Here is a 26,435-nt window from a genome sequence, read left to right on the forward strand (position 1 = left end):
GTTGGACACGACTGAGCGACTTCACTTTCCCTTTTCACTTTCATGCATTGGAGAAGGAAATGGCAACCCACTCCAGTGTTCTTGCCTGGAGAATCCCAGGGACGGAGGAGCCTGGTGGGCTGCCATCTATGGGGTTTCACAGAGTCGGACAAGACTGAAGCGACTTAGCAGCAGCAGCAGCAGAAGTGAGCACTGCAATAGGATAACATGAAGGAAACCAGTGTATTTTCTCCATCGCTTGCTTCACTCTGTCCTCTAAGGACCGATAATAAAGTCTGTTCACATCTCAGAGTGAGACTCTGAGGCAAGACTAATGCTTCTGAGCAAAATCTTTTTATTTCTGAGCAGAATCAGTAAAACTAAATAGAAAGCATGACTGAAAATGTGATTCAGCTGAGCAGCAATTATACATGGCAGTTGAAATAGGCATAAGGAAATGGTATATAGTTTCAGAGATTCAACTATACCACAAAATGATAAAAAACAAGAACTTGAACAATCCATGTAGCTCCTGATATTAGCATAACTATCTTCAACTAATCTAAACTGTAGGATAGCATGCAAAGTGAAGGAGTAATGAAATCATGAACGGAAATCTTTGTATGAAAAAGTTAACACTGATGTGATGGTCAGATGAGAAACAGTAGAACATCTTCCCTCCCCCCAGGAAATCTCAGCCATCACATTGCTATTTAGTGTAAAAATGACGATTCCCCTCCTATCTGTCGCCCATCTTTCTCCAATCTTGTTCTAAATTATGGCATTAAGTCCTTACCAACCTTTTCACATTCTTTCACTCTGTCCTTTATTTTTTGTGTGTGATTCATGACATGTCTTAAATAGTCCTATTCAGAGATGCTATTCCCTATCTTTAAAAATAAGTTTAGCAACTCAATGCTGATTGGTGTAGTAAACATATGCCCTTGACCTTGTAGACATGGGGGACTCAATGTTGAGAGTCGCTGCTGTGATTACACACCCACAGCCATTCTCCAGCCACGGAAATGATGCAGAGAAAAGAATCAATCATTTTTTTTAAGCTGAAATGTGACAGTGGTCATTTTCTATTTTGGTTTGTAAACTCAGCATTTTTCTTAGAAGCATCTTAAATTAGCCTTGAATTGATTTTCATTCAACCAGCTCTGCAATTTTTGTTTGCAGCCTGAATTCTTTCACTGGAAGGTTTCTAAATGGGGCAAACTTCATTTCAATACTTTGGGACTAGGACCCGAAGGAGAAGTAAGGACTCCTGACATAAACTCAGAAGTCATTTGCATTGCATTTGAATTGCAGCAAATCTACAAATATTTATTATCTGAGCAAACAGTTTCTAAATACCATACCCAAAGGTTAATGCTGAACTCTAACACATTGAAGCTCTGAAGGCTGGTTTTCAACCTAGTCACACATTCATGGGGAGCTTTGGGGACACTGACAGTACCAGAAAAGTGAAAGTGAAAGTCGCTCTGTCGTGTCCGACTCTTTGCAACCCCGTGGACTTTACAATCCATGGAACTCTCCAGGCCAGAATACTGGAGTGGGTAGCCTTTTCCTTCCCCAGGGCATCTTCCCAACCCAGGGATTGAACCCAGGTCTCCTGCATTGCATTGCAGGTGGATTCTTTACCAGCTGAGCCACAGGGAAGTACCAGGACAGTACCAGAACAAAGATATATTTATTTACTGCAGATGGATGTTTGCATACTTTCAAAGTTGCATATTACAAATACAGCCCTGTGCTGGTCTTTTGGTGAACATATGCTTGTATACTGGTTGGTTGTGTACCCAGGGGTGGAATTACTGGGCCATTGCCTTCTGCGTACTGGGTCATAGGAATAAGCATATGTCAAGCATTAGGAGACACTGCCAAATCTCTGTTGGCCATTTGGATATCATCCTTTTTGAAGTGGCTGTTCAGATCTGTTGCCCATTTTCTACAGGGTTGTCTTCTTTTAAGAAAAATTTAGAAGTTCTTTATATATATAGTGGATGAGTCCTTTACAGATTCATTTATTATAGATATTTTCCTTTACGGTCTGCATTTTCACATTGCTGATGTCTTTTGATGAGCAGAAGTTCTTAATTATAATATAATCTAGATTTCTTTCTCTTTGCTTTCTGTTTGTTTTTGATAGGCTAAAATATAGCTACAGGAAGAGAATGCCAAACAACTTGATGTTTGAATAATTTTTATTACAGGCTAATATTCCTTTGTAGTCATAAATACATTCCCTCATTACCAAAGTTCAGTGCAATAAAAGTCGTGTTGCTCTGTAATGTAATCATATCATTTATTTCAAATATTTTCTTCTCTCTTTGAGATGTCATTTTCATGATTAACCAGAGAAGCTCCCAGTGGACTTTTCCTTGTCCAGTGGCAAATCTTGAGTGACTGTTGAATTGAATTCTAAAATCAGAATTCAAATGGGATCTCTTGAGATCAGAGAATATGATGAATAGCACCAAGGTTCATTTCTTTGAAAAACAGGCCTTAGTATGGTCGAATCACTGAGCACTATGGCCTTAACTCTGAGTAGACCCATTTTTCCCTGTTGCTGCTACCACCAGGACCCGTGCTCATCACTGGCTCTGGTTCAGGGAAAAGTGACTGACTTTTCTGCCTGTGGCATGCTTTCTTACACCACCTGCCTCTTTCAGCCGTCACAGCTCTTTGAACTTGAGGGAGGACAGTCCTGCTCTTCCCAGCCTTGCAGGGCTTTGTTCAGTAAGGAATGTTCCATGGCAAAACTATAGCTGGGCATCCGGCCTCAGCACTTACACGAATTGATGCTATTGTTGCTGCAAGGCCGCGTCTTCCCCGCTGCGTGGTGTGCAGAGCACAGTCCCCTGACCTGGTCCAGGCCCCGCCTGCATGCCCAGTCACTTCCCTGCCCCCGTTGAAGGCCCGTGGCCAGGGCCTCCCTGCCATTCTCTGCAGAGTGCCCTGCTCAGAGAGAGCCCCTGTCCTCTGCCCAACGAGCCTCTGCAACTTTGGATTTTGGGGGATCTTGTTTTCTTTGTTCTTCTAAGGCCCCTGGATGGATTGTACAGTTCCCAGTTAATCCTCAATTATATTCGAGCACAGCACATAAATAATTTGCCATTAAAAAATTAAAGGTCTTCCTGCCACAGAAGTAGTGGGAAATTGGCATAGGAAAGAGCCAGCTTGGACTCTGTGACAATAGCATCTGTCACTTAGTCTGATTTCCTGAGAGCATGAAACGTGATGAAAGGATTGGGCTCAGTCTCCACTCGGCACCTAGCACACTTGTTTAGGCGCAATATCCCAATACCGTGTGTAAGTGAACAGATTCGGTTGTATCCATCCACATAGGAAGGTTGGGTGTTTGTTTCACAAAATGTGCAGTGTATATGAAGTTCCAGAATCCATTATATCTGATACAGTATGGCAGGTAAATTGATAGCAAATTAATTGGAAGACGGTTCCAAACATAATAACTCAGCAGAAGCATCCAGAATCAATTAATCAAACTGCAACTCATTTTAATTGGACATCCTCTAACCTGGAGAAGTCGTTGGAATGTCTAATTAAGCTTTCAAGCCCAACCCTATTTACATGAACCATGTTTTCCTGAACAGCTACATCTTAAAATGAAAGGTTAGTAACTTGAAGCCTCATGGTAAAGTAAAAATCTTCAATACCCATGTGCTGCAAATGTTTATTTAATTGGACATCACGTTTTCTTGGTAATTTTAAAATGTAGTTTAAAGCCATTTAATTAGGCAAACATTAGCTCCTTAAGAGGGCTTCCCAGGTGGCTTAGTGGTAAAGAATGGCCTGCCAATACAGGAGACACAGGTTTGATCCCTGGGTCGGGAAGATCTCCTGGAGAAGGAATGGCAGCCCACTACGTGCCTGAGAAATCCCAAGGACGAGGAGCCTGGTGGGCTTCCGTCCATGGGATTGCAAAGAGTCAGACACAACTGAGTGTCTGAGCACATACACACGAAACTCTTTAAAAGTACAGAATCAAGAAATCTTACTTACAAACTGTGTTGATTTTCTTCTCACTATTACAAATGCCGTTTAAGCATGCATTTCACATGTATATGCATATATTTCTACCTGTGAATATCCCCATCCTCTGACCTTCCTCTCCACTTGGTATCTCTTTCTACCTCTTTCTATGCTCATGTTTCCCTTCCTAAATCCATTACTATACCGTGAGATATGTGAGACCAAGACCCACTGTATGTAACTCTGCACTCTTTACCTCCAGTGTCAGACAGTGTCCAGAAAAGAGCTGCTAAATAATGCTAGCAGGACTGAAATGCCATTGAAATTGAAAGTGATCTGAGGAGAAGAAAATGCAACTCTTCTTTTTTGACCGGGTTTTGGTGTGGAGAAGAAGGAGGCATCCCCAACTGTAGGTTTTTGTCTTAACTCTGCCTCTGACTAAACATATTTATTCTAAAATTTCTCAGCTGTGCCCACGGGCTAGTCCCTGAACTTGTCTGTGCTTCTAGTCTCTCATCTGCAACAAAAACAGCAGAAAACAAACAAGAATGAATGAGATGGAGCTGATGAAAATGGATGTCTTAAGTTGTTGGACTCCAGGTTATTTAGTTATTATTATGTCACTGGCAGACTGAGATAAACCCCTAAATCAGAGAGCCTGTGGATATTTCAGAGTGACAAATGCATAACAGACTGTGATTTAGTGGTGCTGTGTACTATAAACTCTACACCATGATTTAAAATACTGTAACATGAAGTCAGTGAAATACACCAGGAATACACACCTCTAATGAAGACTTCATAGCATCTGGCCCTCCTCCAAAGAGTGCCCGGGCCAGAGCTAAAACCAAGGCTGAGGGCCGCCCTCCTTACCCAGGAAAGAGAACTCCAGCAAGGATGCCCCAAGAATCTCTGTCACAGACTTGACTGAGCCCTAGACATTCTTACTGAGTCAAGATAGCAGCAGCCTGGATGTGGAAGGAAAAGATGTCCTGAGGACGAGGGATGCAGAGAGACGCCGGAGATGGCAGAAGATGAGGAAGTGTAGAAGGAGCGCAGCAAGGGTGGCAGCGATTCTGAAACTCTGGGATAGCAGCAACTTGTCCCTGCCTTGCCTAAGAGCCTGGAATTGTACGATGTCTGGCTCCATACCACACTAAATCTGGATTTACAAATAGAGCATATGACACCCACCCCCATAAGGTTTTCATATTCTTTATTGAAGAGGTGTAAATAATGTCAGCTGAAGCCATTTGAATATAGACATTTAATACCGTCATTTGACTCAATACCTGTAGACGATGAAAATTTTGCACCTAGTTTTATGTCCCTGGATATGTTCCAGTTTCTCCTGGTTTATAGTCTATGGGAACTTGTATAGAATTTGTATCCTCCTGTTAAGTGAAAATTGTATAAATCTTAATTATGTTGAATTGGTTCATAGTGCTTTTCAGCTCTACTATGTCCTTCTACTTGTCTATTCATTCTATGAATTTTTGAGAGTTTGGTGTTGAAACTCCAAATAAACATCTTAATTTATCTACTTAAAAAATAATTGCAATATATAGGGGAACTATATGTAACTTTGTTATATTTTAAAAAACTGGTGAGAATGGCAAAAATAAATAAATACAGTCATTTGAACAGGGGCCATTACATCTATGAATCTGAATTATGTAACACCATGAGTCCCAGGAGATTCAGTCTCAGGAGATTCTTTTAGTTTTGTCTTCATGGTTTGTCATTATCCAAAAGCATAGAATTAATTTATTCAGAAATATTCATTGAGTTTTATCAATGTTCTCAGTCCCAGGGACCCAAAGATCCCTGTGAGGAAATGTACCTCTTTTCAACTTTTGAAGCACCATGCTCCCAGCTGCTACTACAATCAGTTTAATGAATGAGTGTGTTGATTATTAACAGTAAATTAATTGAGTATTAATACTTAGCTATGACTAATGTTCATTTAGCTGTAGTTGTAAATAGTTATTGCAACGCTGTTACGTGTGAGCTAGTGAAAGACAAGGGAGCTGGCATGCTGCAGTCCATGAGGTCGCAAAGAGTTGACTGAACAACAACAAATTCTGTGTCAGATGCTGTTCTGTGTGCTGGGGTTTCAGTGTGATTGAAATAGCCCTAACTGAATGTGTATTTTGATGGAGAGACACTGGTAATATAGAAAATAAATTGTTCAAATGTAAAGCTTGCTGGATGATGACATATTTTTGTAGGTTCTTTCTGGAAATTTTCTGGTTCTAAAATTAAAAAAAAAAACACCTCTTTAATCTCTGAGAATAAGGAGACCTTACGTAAATGGGGCTAGATTAGGAGCTCGCTAGATGAAGTGAGGGAGGAGGGAGTGAACCCATTTTAGGAAGAGAGAACAGGTATGGAGTGGGTATGCAGTCCTGGTGGTGAGACAGCATCAGCTGTACAAAAGATGAAGCTCCTTTTCAGAGGTTCCAAGAACATCTAAGTGTTTCCGGGTAAGTCACCCAGATTATTTAGATTAGGACACTGTTTTCCTATTTCGAGTTCTGAGTTTTTATTTATTGATATTCCTGGACACCGATGTATGTCCAAGTGCACTCAGAGGTTTCATTCCTATTAAGACGATGCTTTATATATGGGAGTCAGGTGACCGTCTCAGTCTGATTCACAGCCTTGTGTGTGGCCCACCACAATCAGTATTTTTGGGGGAGCCTAAGCCTGTATTTTCAAGAAGCCTTTCCATGAGATACTCTTATTCCTGATGTTTGAGAACCTCTGCCTTAGGATGTGTGTGTGTCAGCCACTCAGTTGTGTCCAACTCTTTGCCATTCCATGTGCTATAGCCCCACCAGACTCCTCTGTCCATGGAATTCTCCAGGCAAGAATACTGGAGTGGGTTGCCATGCCCTCCTCCACCCACAAATATATGCTTATTAAAAATTGCAAGAAAAAATTAGTTTCTACATAAGAATATCAATACATATCACTGTTATTTTGAATGAAAGTGAAATAGAGCCTTTAATTTGTTCTTTAAAATAAAACAAACTGATTTTAAAAGTCTCCAATTTAAAGTTTTATAAAACTCTTTTAGAAAACAAATCTGTAACAAATTCAACCTTTGGGGAAAAAATGAATGAATGAATTTTATCTTTATGAATTCTTTTAATAGTATTTTGTCGCAAATCGTGCTTACAGAAGCATATAGACCCTCTGACTCCGGCCGTTCTTTGTTAAGGCCACAATTTTGGCCTCTGTGAGGCCTCAGTCTTGCTTGGTCTTAAAATCCTGAACGAAACGCCTCAGAACATGTTCGCACGTGCAGTATTTCCCTTGTAGGTGGAACGGCCACCCGACAGAGGGGCTTCCTGGGTTGCATTCGGTCTCTGCAGTTGAACGGAGAGGCCCTGGACCTGGAAGAAAGAGCCAGGGTGACCCCGGGAGTGGAGCCGGGGTGCAGAGGACACTGCAGCAGCTATGGGAGGTTGTGCCACCACGGGGGCATGTGCATGGAGAAGCCCAGCGGGTTCTCCTGTGACTGCACCCCCTCCGCGTACGCGGGGCCCTTCTGCTCAGACGGTGAGTATGACAAGGATCCCCCCAACAGCAAGACTGACCCAACGTGAATAAAACCTCCAGCAGTTCTTTTCTTTGTAGCTCTTTAAAACAAAAATATTTCCATTCCTGAACATTTTTTTTGGGGGGCGGGAAATTGCCTATTTTATGCCCATGACATTTCATTACTTAAATATTTGCCTCAGTTCCTTAAAAACTGTGTCTTTTACTGATAAACCTTCTAAAGTATCAGCTGCTCCATCTGCTCTTTTCTATCTACTGTTAATGCTCAAATAATACAGGTGTCAACAGCCAGTCCCATGGGGGCAGTTCTCATTTTTAAAATCATTACAAGCATTGTTGTTATTTTTGAAGATGGCCAGCCATGCAAAGACATTTGGGAAGCCTTGTTGTTTGAGCCAACAAATATTGTTTAGCAAACAGGACTAGAAATAACTTTTCCATTGAGTATCGACGTGTGACAAAATAGAGATACTCAGACACCTTGTTCTGTGAAATGCTGACTTTCTGTTGGTGAAGTGAAACAGTGGACCGTTTTTCAGCTGGTCTTGTTCACTGATCCACGTCATGGAAGAAGGGAAAAGCTGAGTGTAGCACTTAGCGTTCTGAACAGATTTCTGTGAATAGACAAACATTTGCTACACCTTCATAGTTCCTCATAGAAAATCGTCATCCAGTTTAATTCAATTGCTTTACTTAAGTGTTTCTGGACTACTGGACCTTCACCTGAAGGAGACTAACGAAAATTGGCCTCAAACTGAAGCGATCCCTGCTTTGCAATGAAAACATTTGGGATTGTTTAAAGGAAAGTTGGCCAAAACGAACTCTTCAAATCATCTACTTTCTATCAGGAATAACTTATCGTTTAAAATCAACCTTGGGTAATCAACCACTGCTTCTGTCTTTCTGTAATTCTCCTGTTTAAAGTTAGAACGAAGACCTTGTCTTTACAAGAGCATGTCTTCGTTTTCTGAATCTAAATGATTTCCAGGTCATCTTGCAAAGTGTAATCGGGAATGTTATTCTGCATCCACATAGTATATAGGATTTAAAACGAATATTATAGATAGTAAAAATAAAACAAACAGACAAAACCCCTAAAGCACTGAGTGGAGATGTTGCCACATTATCCATGCGGATCACCTGCAGCTCGCATTCAACAACCGCCCTGTATAGTGAGGAAGGGAAGAGCTCCAGAATCCCAAACTAGTTGCCCCTTCCACCATCCTCTTCATTTTTATACAAATATATTTGTGTGTGTGTGTGTGTGTGTATGAATTTCTGATATTAATCCCAAATTAATAAATACTAATCCTAAATGAATAAATCCTAAGTATTAAAATCATTTATGTAAGTAAAATGACTTTTTAAAACTTGGATAGTTATTTTTTAAATTTAAAAAGTGTCATAACTGAGACCATGGAATAATCCTTGGTCTTCAATTTTTTTAAACATAAAGTGTGCTTATCATTTCAGAGATTTCTGCCTATTTTGGATCTGGCTCATCTGTGATTTACAATTTTCAAGAAAATTACTCCTTAAGTAAGAATTCCAGCTCCCACGCGGCTTCGTTTCATGGTGACACCAGGCTGAGCAGGGAAACGATCAAGTTTAGCTTCCGCACAACACGGACGCCAAGCCTGCTGCTCTATCTGAGTTCCTTTTATAAAGAGTACCTTTCAGTTATCCTAGCCAAAAACGGTGAGTGCTGTTCAGATGAGAGAAAATACTATCAGAGCATTAGATCTGTAGTAATATGGATACTTCTCATGTTCTTGCTTCTCAGACTACAAACAGGAAAAAAATAAATGTGCCTGTTTGATGTATTCAGTTTTGTTTTTTCAGTGCTGTCCTGTAAATTTAATCTAAAAGGATTATTTAAAATACTTAAAATGTCTTTATAGCCATATAGCTTTGGTAATTTAACATATTTTGTGTGAATTTTTAATTTATGTAGATAAAATATTTATTATAAATATTTTATATAAATATATAAATTTTATATAAAATATTTCCTTCAAATCGAAGTAGAGAAGTTTTGAGAGAATGTTAACCAATTAGCATTATGTATAAGAAGATGTCCATAAAATAATCTCTTGGTTCTGATTTTCTAGTACACCAGTGCAGGATGATGGTGTGTGGTTTAGGACGTGTGTGCTACGGAGACCCACTTACTGTTGTTGTTCTCGTCCCTTTATCTGGGTTACAGATAAAAAATTTTGTGAATAAATTGTCTGGGTGAGGAAAACAAAGGAACGTACAAACATGCAGATATATCATTTCAACTAAATAAAATATGGCCCAAGGGCACTGAACACCAAACTTTAAAAAATATTGTTCAATAAGTATATTCCTCCTTACAATATGTATTTTGAGCTTGAAGTTTTTCTACATATATTTGTTAAACTGAAAGATATCCTGTGAAGTAGATTTACTGACATCTTTGCAGGCAATTAAATGAGTAGTATTAACTCTAATAGTAAGTTTGGCTTAAAACTATTCATCTCACCCTAATTTCATTCCAAACTCTATAACCATGACCACTTGAAAAATATTCCTTATCTTTAGTAAAACTGTATTTGATAATAATAATTCCATTCATCAGTTGCATTTCAGGAATGGTAGGCATATTTTTTGAAAGATGAATTACAGAAAGAAAGTTACTGCAATATTCCACAGTAGTTTGATATTTCATAATATATTAAACCTTATTGTTTTAAGTCAGAGGCTAGTACAAAGATTTGCATATGCTTAATTACATATTTGACAAATTAAATATTTGCAAGAAAGAACCTGCTTATTGGCAGCATATTTGCTCTTAATTTTGGGAAAATAGTGCAATTTCACATGGAAACTGACTTCTAGGAATTATGATGAAAGTGTACACCCAAATAAACTGTTGTGAATTCTTCCCCAGGAGTTAGTAAGTAACAAAAAGGACTCTGAGGTTTTTTTAAAGGTGTTTTTTTTAAATACAATTTTAACTAAACTATAACTTTTCCCCTCTACTTTAGGAAGTTTGCAGATCAGGTACAAGCTAAATAGATATCAAGAACCCGATGTTGTTAACTTTGATTTCAAAAACATGGCCGATGGGCAACTTCACCACGTAAAGATTAACAGAGAAGAAGCAGTGGTCTTTGTGGAGGTAATAGAGAAAATACAACAGAAGCAGTGGTTGCAAGTAAACTCCCCAGCATGACGGACCTGCAGCAGAAACTGGATAATGGATAGATTAAATAAAGCCATTCTTCCAGTGCCACCCTTACACAGATCATAGACCATCAAATGTGTTGTTTTTTTAGCAGTAGGATTCTGTTTAAGAGATTAATAGTATTTGATACTTAAAATTGCCAAACTTTCCTATTTGTTTTACTTTTGCTTTCCTCAGGTGGGAAGTGCTTTTTAGTTTAGCATGATCTGCTATTGGCAGAACTGTTGCTACTCTAATGAAACCAGTTTACTTCAGATGGCTGTACGTGCAGCCATATTTCTTGCACAGAAATTAATGATACAATTTCAGAATGAATTCTAAAATGATGTGAATTACAGCAGAGAAAGTTGAATTATTCACTCCACCAGCTTTTGAAGAAAAGCACATATGTTTCAGCCCTCTAGATAGAGGAAACTTTCTTAGCTAAATGACTCAAGTAAAAATACCCAGCTAAGTAAAAATATCAAGATGAAGATAACTTGTATCTTTTTGTGGGTTTTCTCCATTTGAATTTCTTATACAGTGGAGAAAAATAAAGTGATATAAGGGGATAAAAGGTAGGGTGCACTGGTATCTGAGGGTAGCATAGAAGTAGTTTAGAAAATAATATTCACCTGTATAAATGACTGACTTTAAACTCTGTTTTTCTAATCTTTGGGGCCATATTAACAATTGCCTATTTTATCATTTTGTTTTGTCTTCCTTTGCTTCCTGTCCTCTTCTCAATGACAACATCCATGTGGATATTTGCATCTCATGTAACAATTTTGTAGATTGATGAGAGCATGAGGAGGCAAGTCCACCTGGCATCAGGTACAGAACTCAGTGCTGTCAGATCCCTTGTACTGGGCAGGATTATAGGTAAGTAAAAGGAATGGCCTTTTGCCTAATCATGATGCATAAACATGGACCAGAAGAGTCATGTTCCAGATGCACAAACACACACACAAAACACACAAATTCATCATGCCAAAAGAAACCCCTTGCCTTATTTCAGTTATGAAGTAAATGATAATCAAGGCAGAAACTGGACTTTCTCAGGGGTGTGTGTAATTGTGAGCTGGGACATTTTGTAAGATGAGCAAGCATCCTCCTTGCATAGTAACGCCATGCTGGTGTCTTCCCTATGTCAGTCCAGCATAATGAAACATGGTCTCCCTCTCACACTTCAAAAATATCAAATAATAAAGGTATAAATAACACACCATATATCAATCAGCTGCCGGACATATAAACCATAATCTAATGATAGCACTGGGATTAGGTCAGAAGAATATGGAGGAGAAAGCAATTGCCATTCTGCTGGTTGGTGAATATGCTTCAGGTTGTGGCCTGGATCCTGTCTGTTTTGTTGAAGGCAGCGGCCAGCCACTCCTGCTGACTTATAATATAACCCAGTGTCTGTCTAAATGCCTTGTAATTCTTATTTCTGTCCACCAGTTACCTCTGATGATAGCATGGAAAGAGAAACATAGCCTTGCCATTTTAGCACAAAACATGTGTGCTTTTAAAATATTTGCCAGCAAAGACTAAACGGAAAGAGGGGCAATAAATTTTAAAAGAGATTTTCTTTTTAGATATAAATGGGAGGTTGGAGGACTTCCTGTAGTCTGGTTTTCATTCCTAGTTTGATATTTGACATTAACCTGGAATATTTTGCCCAAGATAGTAAATGAAATATTTTATTTTTGACCTTTTCAGGTACTTGTACCTTGATATATCACTTCTTACATTCCTTTTACATAATGTTAGAATCTTGAGAATGCTTGATTAAACCTGTGGGTGAATGATCAAGATATTGGTTCTGAGAAGGTTAATACTTAAGTTTACAAATATTTATAGTCTTTCTAGCATTGTGACAAGCGCCAAAGTTGTATGCTCTTATTCTCCAAACAAATAAAGGAAATTGAATTGAATTGTTCTTCTAGTATGCTAGGATGGACATGAAATATATGTGTAAAGGACTACTTAGATATCTGGAAGCTTAACTGGAAAATCCCAAGTGGTTTCATAGCATAAACCACATAAATTCAACTATAGTAATAAAAAAGATCAAATAATTATAATAAATTTCAATTTCATGAGTTCCTCAGTCTAGTAGGGTCTGAGTTGAGGCATTTTACAGAAAAATGTAAAATTAAAAGATTAAAGATTCTAACAACTATGCATAATGTTGATAAAATCATATTTTTGAAAAAATAGCATCTTCAAACTTAATGCCAGATTTGCTGATGAAAATACTTTGTGTGAATAGAAGTACGTTAAATATATTATAAAACAATTGGGAAACTGACCTGCATTCTATGAGGAAGATTGTAATCAAACAGTAGAATAATAACATTCATTATATAGATACTTGTTTCCCTTTTTATAATGAATATTGCAGATTAATAAGGAATTAAAGATGTTAATGTTTTTACTCAAGAATAGCATTATTAAGTCTTAATAGTTATTAAGACTCATATCACTCATGCTGAAAAATAAGATTAAAGTCCAAGTTTAGCAGTAAACTTTAGAGTCTGAATCAATTCATTCTCCTAAAAATGGAAGTATGAATTTATTGATATCCTAAGGTGTGAATCTTGACCAAGGACTAACATTGCATTCAAATCATGTGTAATTCAAAGGAGACTAATAATTTATGGTCATATGGTGTGGTATATGTATGCATTTACAACAAAATGTTATGTAGTATATTATTATATTTTAATATGCTACATTAATTTATGGTAAAAATAGATGCTAAAATGGAGCTATTTGTTTTCCAGAGAGTTGGTCAATCTTGAGGTTTCTATGTTAGTTGCAGTCCTCCAAGAATCCATTGTCAAGACAAAATTAACCACGTGAGGGTTTTATCAAGGGGACACTTATGAAAGAGAACGTGAGGAGAGAGCTTGTCAAGACTGCATGCAAGCCTGCCTTCCAGTGAAGGAGAGAGGGAGGGACAGTTAGAAGCATCCTGGACTTCAGCTTTGTGGGGGAGCCGAGTCTGTTGGCCACCAGAGGAGTCTCGTGTCTCCAGAGGGTGGAGTCCCCGCTGTGGTCAGCTTTTGCCTGGGAACAGCCATGGGAAGCAAGGCCCCGGCCCAAGCCTGAGGATGAGTTTCAGAGCCCGGCACCTGGGGCCCTCAGTTGATTCCTCTCACCCAGTTGGAGGTCTGCAAGGCACATTCTCCTGACCTCATGCTAACCAACAGTGGTTTTCATTTTTGTAAGCCCGTTTGGTTCCCTTATTCATTTAGCACCTACGCTGTGATCACCTGTTGTAAACACAGGGAGTGCCAGCATGGCAGACGTTGCATCTGCCCTCACAGGATTTATGGTTAGTGGGCAGATAATCCTAATACACGATTTTCCTGTGTATCTAATTGAGTGTAGTACACCCTATGTTGCTTGGGATAAAATAGCTCCAGATTACCCTCCAAAGTAAAGTAAGTTAGCATGCCATGGGACCCCCCTGGTGGCCCAGTGGCTAGGACTCGGTGCTTTCACCGCCGCGGCCCTGGGTTCAGTCTCTGCCAGGGAAATGAGATCTTGAAAGCTGCGTGCTGCAGCCAAGAAAAATAGTAAAATACTTATATCATTTATAATATCTGAATATTTATTTTAAGGGAGCAGAAAATAAACATTTTAGAGTTGTCATTTGCCTACACTTTCAAACAAACACTCAAGGATATGACCATCCACTGCCATTTCAGATGGACCCCAGAAATAAAGGGCGTTCTTCCCCTGTTTTCCATACTGATTCCTTACACTTAGGAAGAATCATGGGAATAATTTTGGATCATTGTCACTATTAATCAGTATTACTAGCAGATGTTGAAAGGAGGGTAAATTTTAGAAATCATATCAATCTGTACTGTGATGACATGAAAACCATCTCTGACTCCCTACTACACTTGAAATATTTGAGGACGCAGTAACTTTGGCAATAATAGTCATTAGTAGTTGGGAGCTGGGGTGAGAAGATCAAGCTCTTTGCCAAAGCAGCTCAATTCAGACACTCCTATATTCAATAAAGTACATTACATTTGCTTTTCATATTCAGAATTCACTATAAAGTGAATCTCTGGATTCTATGTCTGGATACTTTAATGTGTTAGGATAGATTTATAATTTATTTGAGTAAAAACTGGATGATTATTTGCACTCATCCTGAGCAGTAGCTTTTGTACATTGGAGGTGATTGATGACCATTAAAGATCATTTCTCTCTACTGAGGCCACAGAGCCAGGAAGTGCTCTTGGATCACTGTGGTGGGATTTGGGCCAGATGTAAATAAAGTCTGTAGTCAGCCAGGAACGGACATCCACTTACCCTGCTGAAGAGCTTGAGAACAATCTCAATGTGTCAGGAATCCTTTATGTAAAACTCACTTCAGAGCCCAGAGGTGAGGAAGATATGTGAGCCAAATAAGCTAAGGGCACTGCAATTGTGTAAATATATTGTGAAATGTCTCTTAAGATAATGGAGGGTTTATTTTAAAAGAGAAGTACCATTTGGAGCAAAAAAATAAAAAGTCTACTTTAAAATCACCTTTTTGTATTCATCAGGTTGATTTTTTAGTATTTGATAATTAAAATATAGACCATCTTCGGTACTTGGCATGACTTCATCCTTATCGTGGCTCCAGTCATTTCCAGATACAGCTATATCATTTTGAATTGGCCCTACCTAGAAACTTAAAAACAGCCTTTCTCCTCATGATACACGAGCATTGATCAGAAGTGTCATATTCTAAAAGCAGAGAACACTCATGATATTGAAATGTTTTATCTGATTTTAATTATAGAGCAAATGATAAGGTAGACACTGGGATTTTGTCAGAAGCACATATAATCACAAGTACGTGCTCCAGGTGGGATGGGCAAGTGTGTGCCATTGATGAGGATTTGGCTGTTAAACATCATAAAACAGAGCTCTACTTACACTTCAATAGAGAGCAAATGACAGAAGCCAAAACCCCAAATCCCAAATTATATATCAGCTGCCAAAACCTAGAAACCCTCAGACAGTGATAAAACTCAAATAATTTCTAAAATAAAAAGGAGAAAGCAGTTCTTTTATGTCTTTAGATTACTGATGTGCTTGAAAATGTACCTGCATCAGGAGTAAGTGAAAAATAGAACCACGATCAGGGCCTTACGGTGCTGTGTGAGTGAGCTTATTAAAGACCGGGCACTGACGGATGAGACAAGGAGAGGATGCAATTGATGGGAGTCCGGATACAGGACCTTCAGGGTGGAGAGAAGGCACAGACACAGCAGGGACATGGGTCCGGCCAGCCCATGGTCTACCGCTCTGTCAGAGCAAGGCCAGTGAAATGTGAATTCTGCTCGTGTTGCCTGTTAAGTATAACCGAGGGCTGGAGGTGGTTTCCATGTCATCAGAGTAAGATATTGCTTCCTCTAAATCATCTTCGTTGCTTGAGAGCTGCTGGTGATGCTTGTTAATGATGATTGGAGCTAAAAATCGTTCCTACAGTCCACTCCCATTTGTAGAGATGAGGACAGAGAGGAAACACTTCCTCCATTTCTGTTCTTCCTTCTGAAGAGGCAGACAGCCTGATGTCATTTCTTTGTTAAGTGTGTTCAAAATGTATTAAGTACTGAGGCCACAGTGAATGATTCCTCAATCAGCTCCTTTAAGAGACCTACTTAAGCAAAGATTACAGAAAAAGACATCTCTCCACGATGTAATTAATCAAAGGAAATATGCAGGTATAGAGTTGTTTCGCTAATTCATTAAGCTTTTATTGGGTCACAATTCCACTGCATGGAAAAAAAAAACATCTCCATTAAGATCGTTACATACTCTTGAAATTGCATAAAAACCTCTCATAGCATAATGTGCCCACATTTTGAATAATAACGTAATTTAACCTGTTGCAAAATGATTGAAAATTACTGTTCTCAGAGGCTGAGTGATGTTTACAGCAACTACTTGTGACTTTTGTATGTGAGAAATGTCATGGTGCAAGCAGAAACCGGTTGGTACATCCTGGTGGGAAGAAACAGGTTGCGTCAGATAGACTCCTCGAGGGTCAATCTCCCTCGAAAAATTAATAGGCTGTGTTACATTGGCTTTGGTTATCCAAACTCATTAACTTTAGTTCTGAGTTCTTTTTTTGTTTGTTTGTTTACAGATTTGTTTTTTATGTTAGGAAAGTTTTCTTAGTCTGAAGATGTTTTCCCTCATGGCAAGCAGTAGCTTTGGTATATTTAAGGACAGTGACAGTGGGGATCATTTATCTCTTGTGAGGCTGCAGAGCCAGGAAGTAACTCAGGTTTCTGCAGTGGAGACCTGGGCCAGAGGTAAATAAAGTGTGTGGTTAGAGGGAAGAGGATGTCTACTGCATCTCCTCAGAAGAGCTCAGGAACAGACCTCAGTCACGGGGATATTTTATGTCAAACCTGTTTCAAAGCCCAGGGGTACATAAGAAAGTTTAATTCAGTTGCTTAAGGACACTGTGATTTTGTAAAAGTCCAGTCAAATGACACTTCCAATGAGACAGGTCGTGCTGAAAGCAAAAGAGAAGCTCAGGTTGCCCCGAGATGCCTCACTATAAATAGCTTTTACATTAATCAGTCCTCAAGGTTGTATCTCAGAGCAGTAAGCTTGGTTGGCATATAAACACCTTTCATGAAAAGCTGACATTATCCGTGCTGTACTTGCTGTCTGCTTTGCCATTTTCCTTTGCCGCTAACTTTTGTCATTGTTACATCCTAGTTGATGGTAAAAATATCCTCCTGGGTTTTAGCACCGAGTCACTGCACCATTTTCTGGCAAGCTTTCTTTATCTTTACGGATTAAAGGCCTTGCGATCCTCTTAAGATGGCCCCATTTGCATAGGTATGGTCAAGCTACTTAGGTTTGTTTTGAGGTTTTTCGTTTTGCTTTGTTGTTACTGTTGTTTTGAGAGCCACAAGAAGTTTCATGAAGCACTTCGGGTTTTAATTGTTCATTTATTTCGTATCCTTTGCGGAAACAGTTTCCTCTCTCTGGTAATAAATAGAAAAGTGCTTCAAACAAATTTTAACTCCTTGGTACTCTTTTTTTTTTTCAAGAACTTTTGGGAGAAGATTTCTTTACAAAAGCAGAAGTCATTCCCTTGGTTGGAAGATACAGTTGAGGCTAATTTTTTAACAGGCAGGATCACCCTCAAAATCTGGGTTGGTTAGGGATTTTTATAACCAGAGACAATCTAAATGTAATTGTCTTATCAGGATTTCAATGAAGTAAAGCGATATTTGTCTTCAATTCCTCCACCTGTCCTGCTCTAACACTTAGATGTTGTTGATATTTTTGAAGTCAGATAAGAGGAAAGATAGATATTTTTGCTCATTGGCTGTACTAGTCCTGTTCTCAGTGCAGATATCTGATGCTAGGCATTGCTTTTAAGCAACTTAATATAACTGCTGATTTCATTCAGACTCAATTCTGGGAAAATGGCTGCAAAATCCCATAGTTTCTTTCTCTCCAACTTCTAATTTCAACCCATTGAGTCTCCTGAAACAAGGGGGTTGATGGTCCAGCCCAGCTGGTGGGGTTGCCTAGAGGCTGCCAATGAGACTGTGTTCTGAGACTCCCTGCTTCTGGTTGGAAGGGAACCTGGGGACCAGCCTACAGGAGTCTTAGGGTAGACCCTGAATTGTGTGGATCCTGAAAAATGCTTGGCTTGCAGAGATCCCTGGACCCCGTGGGGAAAGGGCAGCATTGGAAACTCAGGGCTTCCATCTTCCTGCTTTGACTGAAATGTGAGAACTTCCTCAGTCCTGAAATTTGGGCCAAGTTTTCTGTATCCTGAAGCTGAGCAGGTGTTTGGCCAGTAGCTTCACTGACAAGATGGCTGATACGCTGTCTACCTTCTCTGGGCGTCAATCACCTGAAGAGACAGTGAGGGAGAACCAACCAGGAGATGAGAAAAGCAGCCTGTCCACAACCCTTGATTCACCAGCAGTCAGATGGGAGAGAAACCAGACCAACCAGAAGTAAGCTATCCAAGGAGACAGTCCCCATCCTGAGGGAAATCTAGCAAGAGCAATGCAAGGAGATTCTAGCCAAGCCAAAAAAGACCTTGAGGAACTAAAAGTATGATTTTCCCAGACTAAAAAAAAATAAAAGTTGTCTTTATGGATATTTGAAATCATCCCCTGGAGAGCAAGTGAATGAAGCACTGTTGTTCAGTGGCTCAGTCATGTCCAATTCTTTGAGACCCCATGGACTGTGGCATGCCAGGCTCATCTGTCCTCCACTGTCTCCCAGAATTTGTGCAAATTCACATCCATTGAGTCAGCAATGCTATCTGTCTCATCCTCTGCCACCTGCTTCTCTTTTGGCCTTCAATCTTTCCTAGCAACAGGGTCTTCCCATCAGGTGGTCAAAGTATTGGAACTTCAGCTTCAGTGTCAGTCCTTCCAATAAATAAAGGGTTGATTTCCTTTAGGATTGACTGGTTTGATCTCTTTTCAATCCAGGGGACTCTCAAGAGTCTTCTCCAGCACCATAATTCAAAAGCATCAGTTCTTTGGTGCTCAGCCGCTTTATGGTCCAGCTTGGACATCTGCGTGTGACTACTGGAAAACCACAGCTTTGACTCTGTGAACCTCTGTCAACAAAGTGATGTCTCTGCTTTTTAATATGCTGTATAGGTTTGTCATAGCTTTCCCTCCAAGGAGCAAGCGTCTTTTAACTTTATGGCTACAGTCATCATCTGTAGTGATCTTGGAGCCCAAGAAAATAAGATCGTCACTGCTTCCACTTTGCCTCCTTTTTTTTGCCATGAAGTGATGGAACTGGATGCCACAATCTTAGTGTTTTGAATGTTGAGTTTTAACCCAGATTTTTCACTCTCCTCTTTCACCTTCATCAAGAGGCTGTTTAGTTCCTCTTCACTTTTTGCCATTAGAGTGGTATCATCTGCATATCTGAGGTTATTGATATTTCTCCCCACAATCTTGATTCCAGCTCAGGATTCATCCAGCCCAGCATTTCACCTGACATACTCTGCAAAGAAATTAAATAAACAGGGTGACAGTATACACCTTTCTTGTATTCCTTTCCCAATTTTAAACCAGTCTGTTGTTCCTTGTCTAGTTCTAACTATTGCTCCTTGTGTGAGTGAAGCCATGGACCCACAAAAAACAAGTCCTAAAAGAAATCAGGAGGGAAACTAAAGGCAGTTAAATGTTCATGCAGAGGAGGTTCAGCATGAATGCTTGGCAGTCCAGAAGTATAAAAGGGGTGAAACTGAACCAGTGGTTGCACACTCAACATATGGAATTTTCCAAGCTGCAGATTAAAAGGGCCCACCATGTTCTGTGCATAATTGATGAGCGAAGATACACAACAGGAACAATCAGATTTTAAAAATCCCTAAATCACAGGGAATCTTGCAAAATGTAAGAAGGAAGAGCCAGAAGACACTAGAGTAATATGTATAGATGACTAAGAAAATAGGGCTGTGCAGAGTCATCCTTAAAACAGACACACAGAAAAATCACCTAATCCATCAAGATAAATTTCTGTTCCATATCCACTCCATCACACTTTCTAATTTACTTCTTCATAGCATTATCAGTCTTCAAAATTCTCATCCATTCCTATTTCATGTATATTGTCTCCCCTGCCAGAATGTAAGATGCTCGAACAGCAGGGAATGTGTTTCCTGTACATTTAGCTCTTAAAACAAATATTGATTGACCACTTGAAGTTTTAGAGCTTAAAGCTTTTTGTTTTTTAACAATATTTTATAAGAGGTAGATATTTTCAATCTAAAGGTATAGGATTTTTAAAAGTTGCCTCATATCAAGTTTTTACCAGAGAAATGAATCTTATTTATTTACTTTTTGTTGTTGTTGTTGTTATTCAAAAGGTAAGATTTTTTTTTTAAGATCTATAGACATGTTATTCAAGATTTTAACCCTGGAGAAAAAATATGAGAAGCACTGTTCTGATTATGTTGCTATTAAAGTATATTTCTCTTTATTTCTTGTTAGAGTTTAAAAACAAAAACCAAAACTCCAAAGAAAGAATCTTCTCTTTTTCTAAAAATATATATGTTTGAATGTATTTCCATCTGTTCAAATGGGTGGCTGCTGTGTGGTGGGACTGAGTTAGTTCTTTGGTTTACACACAAAGGTGATGAAGCACCTCCCGTGTAACAGATGCTGGTGTTGAGGGTCTCCTGTGTGCTCACAGAGCAGCAGAATGCCTCTCAGGGCTCCTTGTGCAGAGACGCAGGATAGCCTGGTGGTAAAAACACAGCCTCCAGAGCTGGAATGCCTTGGTCTGAATACTGTATCCCCCAGCACAACAGGAAGGTAATATAATCTCTCTAATTTTCAGATTGTTTTAATATAGTATGATACTCATGATGCTAAATATCTAATCAGTATTTTTTTTAAAGGCATAAAATGTGAATGAAAATAGAACAAAAGGAAGTGTTCTTCAAAAACCTTGATATAGCAAAGACAGGTTCAATCAGAATTGAGTTGCCCAGAGTCATTTCAAGCATAGCTCTCAAGTAAAAAAATAAAAATAAAAAATACCACAGAGGATATAAGCAGAGTAAAAGAATGTGTCAGTAATAAACAAAAGAACCCAACAGGCCTAGAGTCCAGTGCATGAGGCCAACAGCCGAGTAACCTCAGGCAAATCACTAAAATTCTCAACCTAAAGGGTCTCGTCTATGTGATTTAAATAGGTTATTCATGGCTCAGTTCAGTTCAGTCGCTCAGTCGTGTCTGACTCTTTGCGACCCCATGAACCGCAGCATGCCAGGCCTCCCTGTCCATCACCAACTTCCAGAGTCCACCCAAACCCATGTCCATTGAGTGGATGATGCCATCCAACCATCTCATCCTCTGTCGTCCCCTTCTCCTCCTGCCCTCTATCTTTCCCAGCATCAGGGTCTTTTCAAATGAGTTAGCTCTTCGCATCAGGTGGCCAAAGTATTGAAGTTTCAGCTTCAGCATCAGTCCTTCCAATGAACACCCAGGACTGATCTCCTTTAGGATGGACTGGTTGGATCTCCTTGCAGTGCAAGGGACTCTCAAGAGTCTTCTCCAACCACAGTTCAAAAGCATCAATTCTTCTGTGCTCATCTTTCTTTATAGTCCAACTCTCACATCTATACATGACCACTGGAAAAACCATAGCCTTGACTAGACAGACCTTTGTTGGCAAAGTAATGTCTCTGCTTTTCAGTATGCTATCTAGGATGGTCATAACTTTCCTTTCAAGGAGTACACGTCTTTTAATTTCATGGCTGCAATCACCATCTGCCGTGATTTTGGAGTCCTGTGTGAGTTAAACACAAACATGCAAATCAAATTCCTTAGAATAGTGCCTACCATATAATAAGCATTCATAAATACAATATTTATTTTATTAGTTTTTTAAAAGGGCTTCCCTGATGGCTCTGGCTGTAAAGAATCTGCCTGTAATTCAGGACACATGGGTTTGATCCCTGAGTGGGGAAGATCCCCTGGAGAAGGAAATGGTTACTCTCTCCATTATTCTTACCTGCAGAATCCCATGGACAGAGGAGCCCAGCGGGCTGCAGTCCATGGGTCTCAAAGAGCCAGACATGACTGAGCAACTAACACTTTCACTTTAAAAAGAGAGAAAAAAAATGCAAATGTTGGTGTCCACATATGTGCAGCAGAGGAAAGAGGAATCCTGCTGTTTTATGATCTTGTTGAGTGGGTGGATGCATCATAGGCTGATACCATTTGAATGTTAAAAACCTACAATTAATGCCCCTTGTTTAGATTTCATGCTTGCCAAGCATGAAATATCTTCTCCACTGTAAAATTATGAATTAATATTTTGACATTCAAACCAATCTCTGCCCTGCAGTAGTCCCATATTAACCCAATGCTCATTAAAATGGGAAAGGGTTATCTAGGTATAGGGAATGCACACTGTCTCGGTCTGAGTGATAGGTGGACAGTGAAACTGGGAGTAAAGGCAGCATGGGGGGTGAGAGTTTTCACTGCTGGACACGAAGAAGTAGAGTCCCTAATGGCTTTGAGATACAGCCTCTTACGTAATATCTGCAGGACCCAGATCAGTTCATTATCAGACCCATTCTTGTAGAAGCTTTAATGATTTCCAGAGAGCTCTCAATGTATTTAATTAGCCATGCTTAAACACTTGTCTTCATTAACCTGGGATATGTCACCAGTAGTTGTGGAAAGACTTAGTGAATGTCTTGTAATAAAGACAAAAGCAAAAGGAATTTAGTAGCTGAGTACGTATTGCTGCTGCATCATCAGGACTTGGACTATTGCACTGTGCAATTGGCTGTTTGCACCTTCTCTGTTATCAGTACTGCCACGTCTCTTTGGCTTCACAGAACACAGCGATGTGGACCAGGAGACAGCACTGGCGGGCGCACAGGGCTTCCTGGGCTGTCTGTCTGCTGTGCAGGTCAGCCACGTGGCCCCGCTGAAGGCCGCTCTGCAGCCCAGCCGCCCAGCCCCCATCACCGTCTCGGGACACGTGACGGAGTCCAGCTGTGTGGCCCAGGCTGGCACTGATGCCACATCGAGGGAGAGGACGCACTCCTTTGCAGGTGGTGTATGGCTTTTCCTGTACCCAGTCACAAGCGGTATATCCACTGAATGTTAAAATATTCTGATGTTTCTGTGACGACGTATTCCCAATATGATTTCTTTTTCCTTAATTTATTTTTAATTGGAGGATGATTACAATATTGTGTTGGTTGGGCTTCCCTGGTGGCTTTGATGGTAAAGAATCTGCATGCGGTGCAGGGGACCCAGGTTTGATCTCTGGGTCGGGAAAATCCCCTGGAGAAGGGAATGACAACCTGCTCCAGTTTTCTTGCCTGGGGAATTCCATGAACAGACTCTAACAGGCTACAGTCCATGGGGCCGCAGAGCTGGACAAGACTGAGCGACTGACATTTTCACTTTTCCTTGTGTTGGTTTTTGCCATACGTCAACATGAAACAGCCATAAGTATTTGAAATGGATTCTTAAAACTGGTTTTTAATTTTTTTATTTTTTTATATGTTTATGTATTATCCTTGATAATAATTTTATTCTGAAGTCTGTTTTATCTGAAATTATTATAGCTATCCTAGATTTCTTTTTATTTATTTTATTTTTAAACTTTACAATATCGTATTGGTTCTGCCATATATCGAAATGAATCCACCACAGGCATACATGTGTCCCCATCCTGAACCCTCCTCCCTCCTCCCTCCCCATACCATCCCTCTGGGTCGTCCCAGTGCATCAGCCCCAAGCATCCAGAATCATGCATCGAATCTGGACTGGCGACTCGTTTCATACATGATATTATACATATTTCAATGCCATTCTCCCAAATAATCCCACCTTCTCCCTCTCCCACAGAGTCCAAAAGACTGTTCTATACATCAGTGTCTCTTTTGCTGTCTCGTATACAGGGTTATCGTTACCATCTTTCTAAATTCCATATATATGCGTTAGTATACTGTATTGGTGTTTTTCTTTCTGGCTTACTTCACTCTGTATAATAGGCTCCAGTTTCATCCACCTCATTAGAACTGCTTCAAATGTATTCTTTTTAATGGCTGAGTAATACTCCATTGTGTATATGTACCACTGCTTTCTTATCCATTCATCTGCTGATGGACATCTAGGTTGCTTCCATGTCCTGGCTATTATAAACAGTGCTGTGATGAACATTGGGGTACACATGTCTCTTTCAATTCTGGTTTCCTCAGTGTGTATGCCCAGCAGTGGGATTGCTGGATCATAAGGCAGTTCTATTTCCAGTTTTTTAAGGAATCTCCACACTGTTCTCCATAGTGGCTGTACTAGTTTGCATTCCCACCAACAGTGTAAGAGGGTTCCCTGTTTTCCACACCCTCTCCAGCATTTATTGCTTGTAGACTTTTGGATAGCAGCCATTCTGACTGGCGTGAAATGGTACCTCATTGTGGTTTTGATTTGCATTTCTCTGATAATGAGTGATGTTGAGCATCTTTTCATGTGTTTGTTAGCCATCTGTATGTCTTCTTTGGAGAAATGTCTATTTAGTTCTTTGGCCCATTTTTTGATTGGGTCATTTATTTTTCCGGAATTGAGCTGTAGGAGTTGCTTGCATATTTTTGAGATTAGTTGTTTGTCAGTTGCTTCATTTGCTATTATTTTCTCCCATTCTGAAGGCTGTCTTTCCACCTTGCTTATATTTTCCTTTGTTGTGCAGAAGCTTTTAAGTTTAATTATGTCCCATTTGTTTATTTTTGCTTTTATTTCCAATATTCTGGGAGGTGGGTCATAGAGGATCCTGCTGTGATGTATGTCGGAGAGTGTTTGCCTATGTTGTCCTCTAGGAGTTTTATAGTTTCTGGTCATATGTTTAGATCTTTAATCCATTTTGAGTTTATTTTTGTGTATGGTGTTAGAAAGTGTTCTAGTTTCATTCTTTTACAAGTGGTTGACCAGTTTTCCCAGCACCACTTGTTAAAGAGATTGTCTTTAATCCATTGTATATTCTTGCCTCCTTTGTCAAAGATAAGGTGTCCATATGTGTGTGGATTAATCACCGGGCTTTCTATTTTGTTCCGTTGACCTATATTTCTGTCTTTGTGCCAGTACCATACTGTCTTGATGACTGTGGCTTTGTAGTAGAGCCTGAAGTCAGGCAGGTTAATTCCTCCAGTTCCATTCTTCTTTCTCAAGATAGCTTGGCTATTCGAGGTTTTTTGTATTTCCATACAAATTGTGAAATTATTTGTTCTAGCTCTGTGAAGAATACCGTTGGTAGCTTGTTAGGGATTGCATTGAATCTATTAATTGCCTTGGGGAGTATACTCATTTTCACTATATTGATTCTTCCATTCCATGAACATGGTATATTTCTCCATCTATTAGTGTCACTTTGATTTCTTTCACCAGTGTTTTATAATTTTCTTTATATAGATCTTTAGTTTCTTTAGGTAGATATATTCCTATGTATTTTATTCTTTTTGTTGCAATGGTGAATGAAATTGTTTCCTTAATTTCTCTTTCTGTTTTCTCATTATTAGTGCATAGGAATGCAAGGGATTTCTGTGTGTTGATTTTATATCCTACAATTTTACTATAATCATTGATTAATTCTAGTAATTTTCTGGTGGAGTATTTAGAGTTTTCTATGTAGAGGATCATGTCATCTGCAAAGAGTGAGAGTTTTACTTCTTCTTTTCCAATTTGAATTCCTTTTATTTCTTTTTCTGTTCATATTGCTGTGGCCAAAACTTCCAAAACTATGTTGAATAGTAATGGTGAAAGTGGGCACCCTTGTCTTGTTCCTGACTATAGAGGAAATGCTTTCAATTTTTCACCATTGAGGATAATGTTTGCTGTGGGTTTGTCATATATAGCTTGTATTATGTTGAGGTATGTTCCTTCTATTCCTGCTTTCTGGAGAGTTTTTATCATAAATGGATGTTGAATTTTCAAACAAAGGCTTTCTCTGCATCTATTGAGATAATCATATGGTTTTTATTTTTCAATTTGTTAATGTGGTGTATTACATTGATTGATTTGCGGATATTGAAGGATCCTTGCATCCCTGGGATAAAGCCCACTTGGTCATGGTGTATGATCTTTTTAATGTGTTGTTGGATTCTGATTGCTAGAATTTTGTTAAGGATTTTTGCATCTATGTTCATCAGTGA

At 39.4% G+C, this 26,435-nt stretch overlaps 1 protein-coding gene across 1 annotated transcript in view; it reads left to right on the top strand.

Annotated features, from left to right (window-relative positions):
• CNTNAP4 (contactin associated protein-like 4) overlaps positions 1 to 26,435 on the top strand; it is a 288,255-nt gene that overhangs the window by 254,129 nt on the left and 7,691 nt on the right. Inside the window, exons 18-22 of the mRNA XM_010850772.1 lie at positions 7,306 to 7,545; positions 9,019 to 9,243; positions 10,557 to 10,690; positions 11,530 to 11,617; positions 23,118 to 23,336. Coding sequence (XP_010849074.1) covers positions 7,306 to 7,545; positions 9,019 to 9,243; positions 10,557 to 10,690; positions 11,530 to 11,617; positions 23,118 to 23,336 — 906 coding nt within the window. The remainder of the gene's footprint in view (positions 1 to 7,305; positions 7,546 to 9,018; positions 9,244 to 10,556; positions 10,691 to 11,529; positions 11,618 to 23,117; positions 23,337 to 26,435) is intronic.

This window comes from Bison bison, unplaced genomic scaffold, assembly GCF_000754665.1.
Source record: "Bison bison bison isolate TAMUID 2011002044 unplaced genomic scaffold, Bison_UMD1.0 scf7180017864295, whole genome shotgun sequence".
NCBI lineage: Eukaryota > Metazoa > Chordata > Mammalia > Artiodactyla > Bovidae > Bison > Bison bison.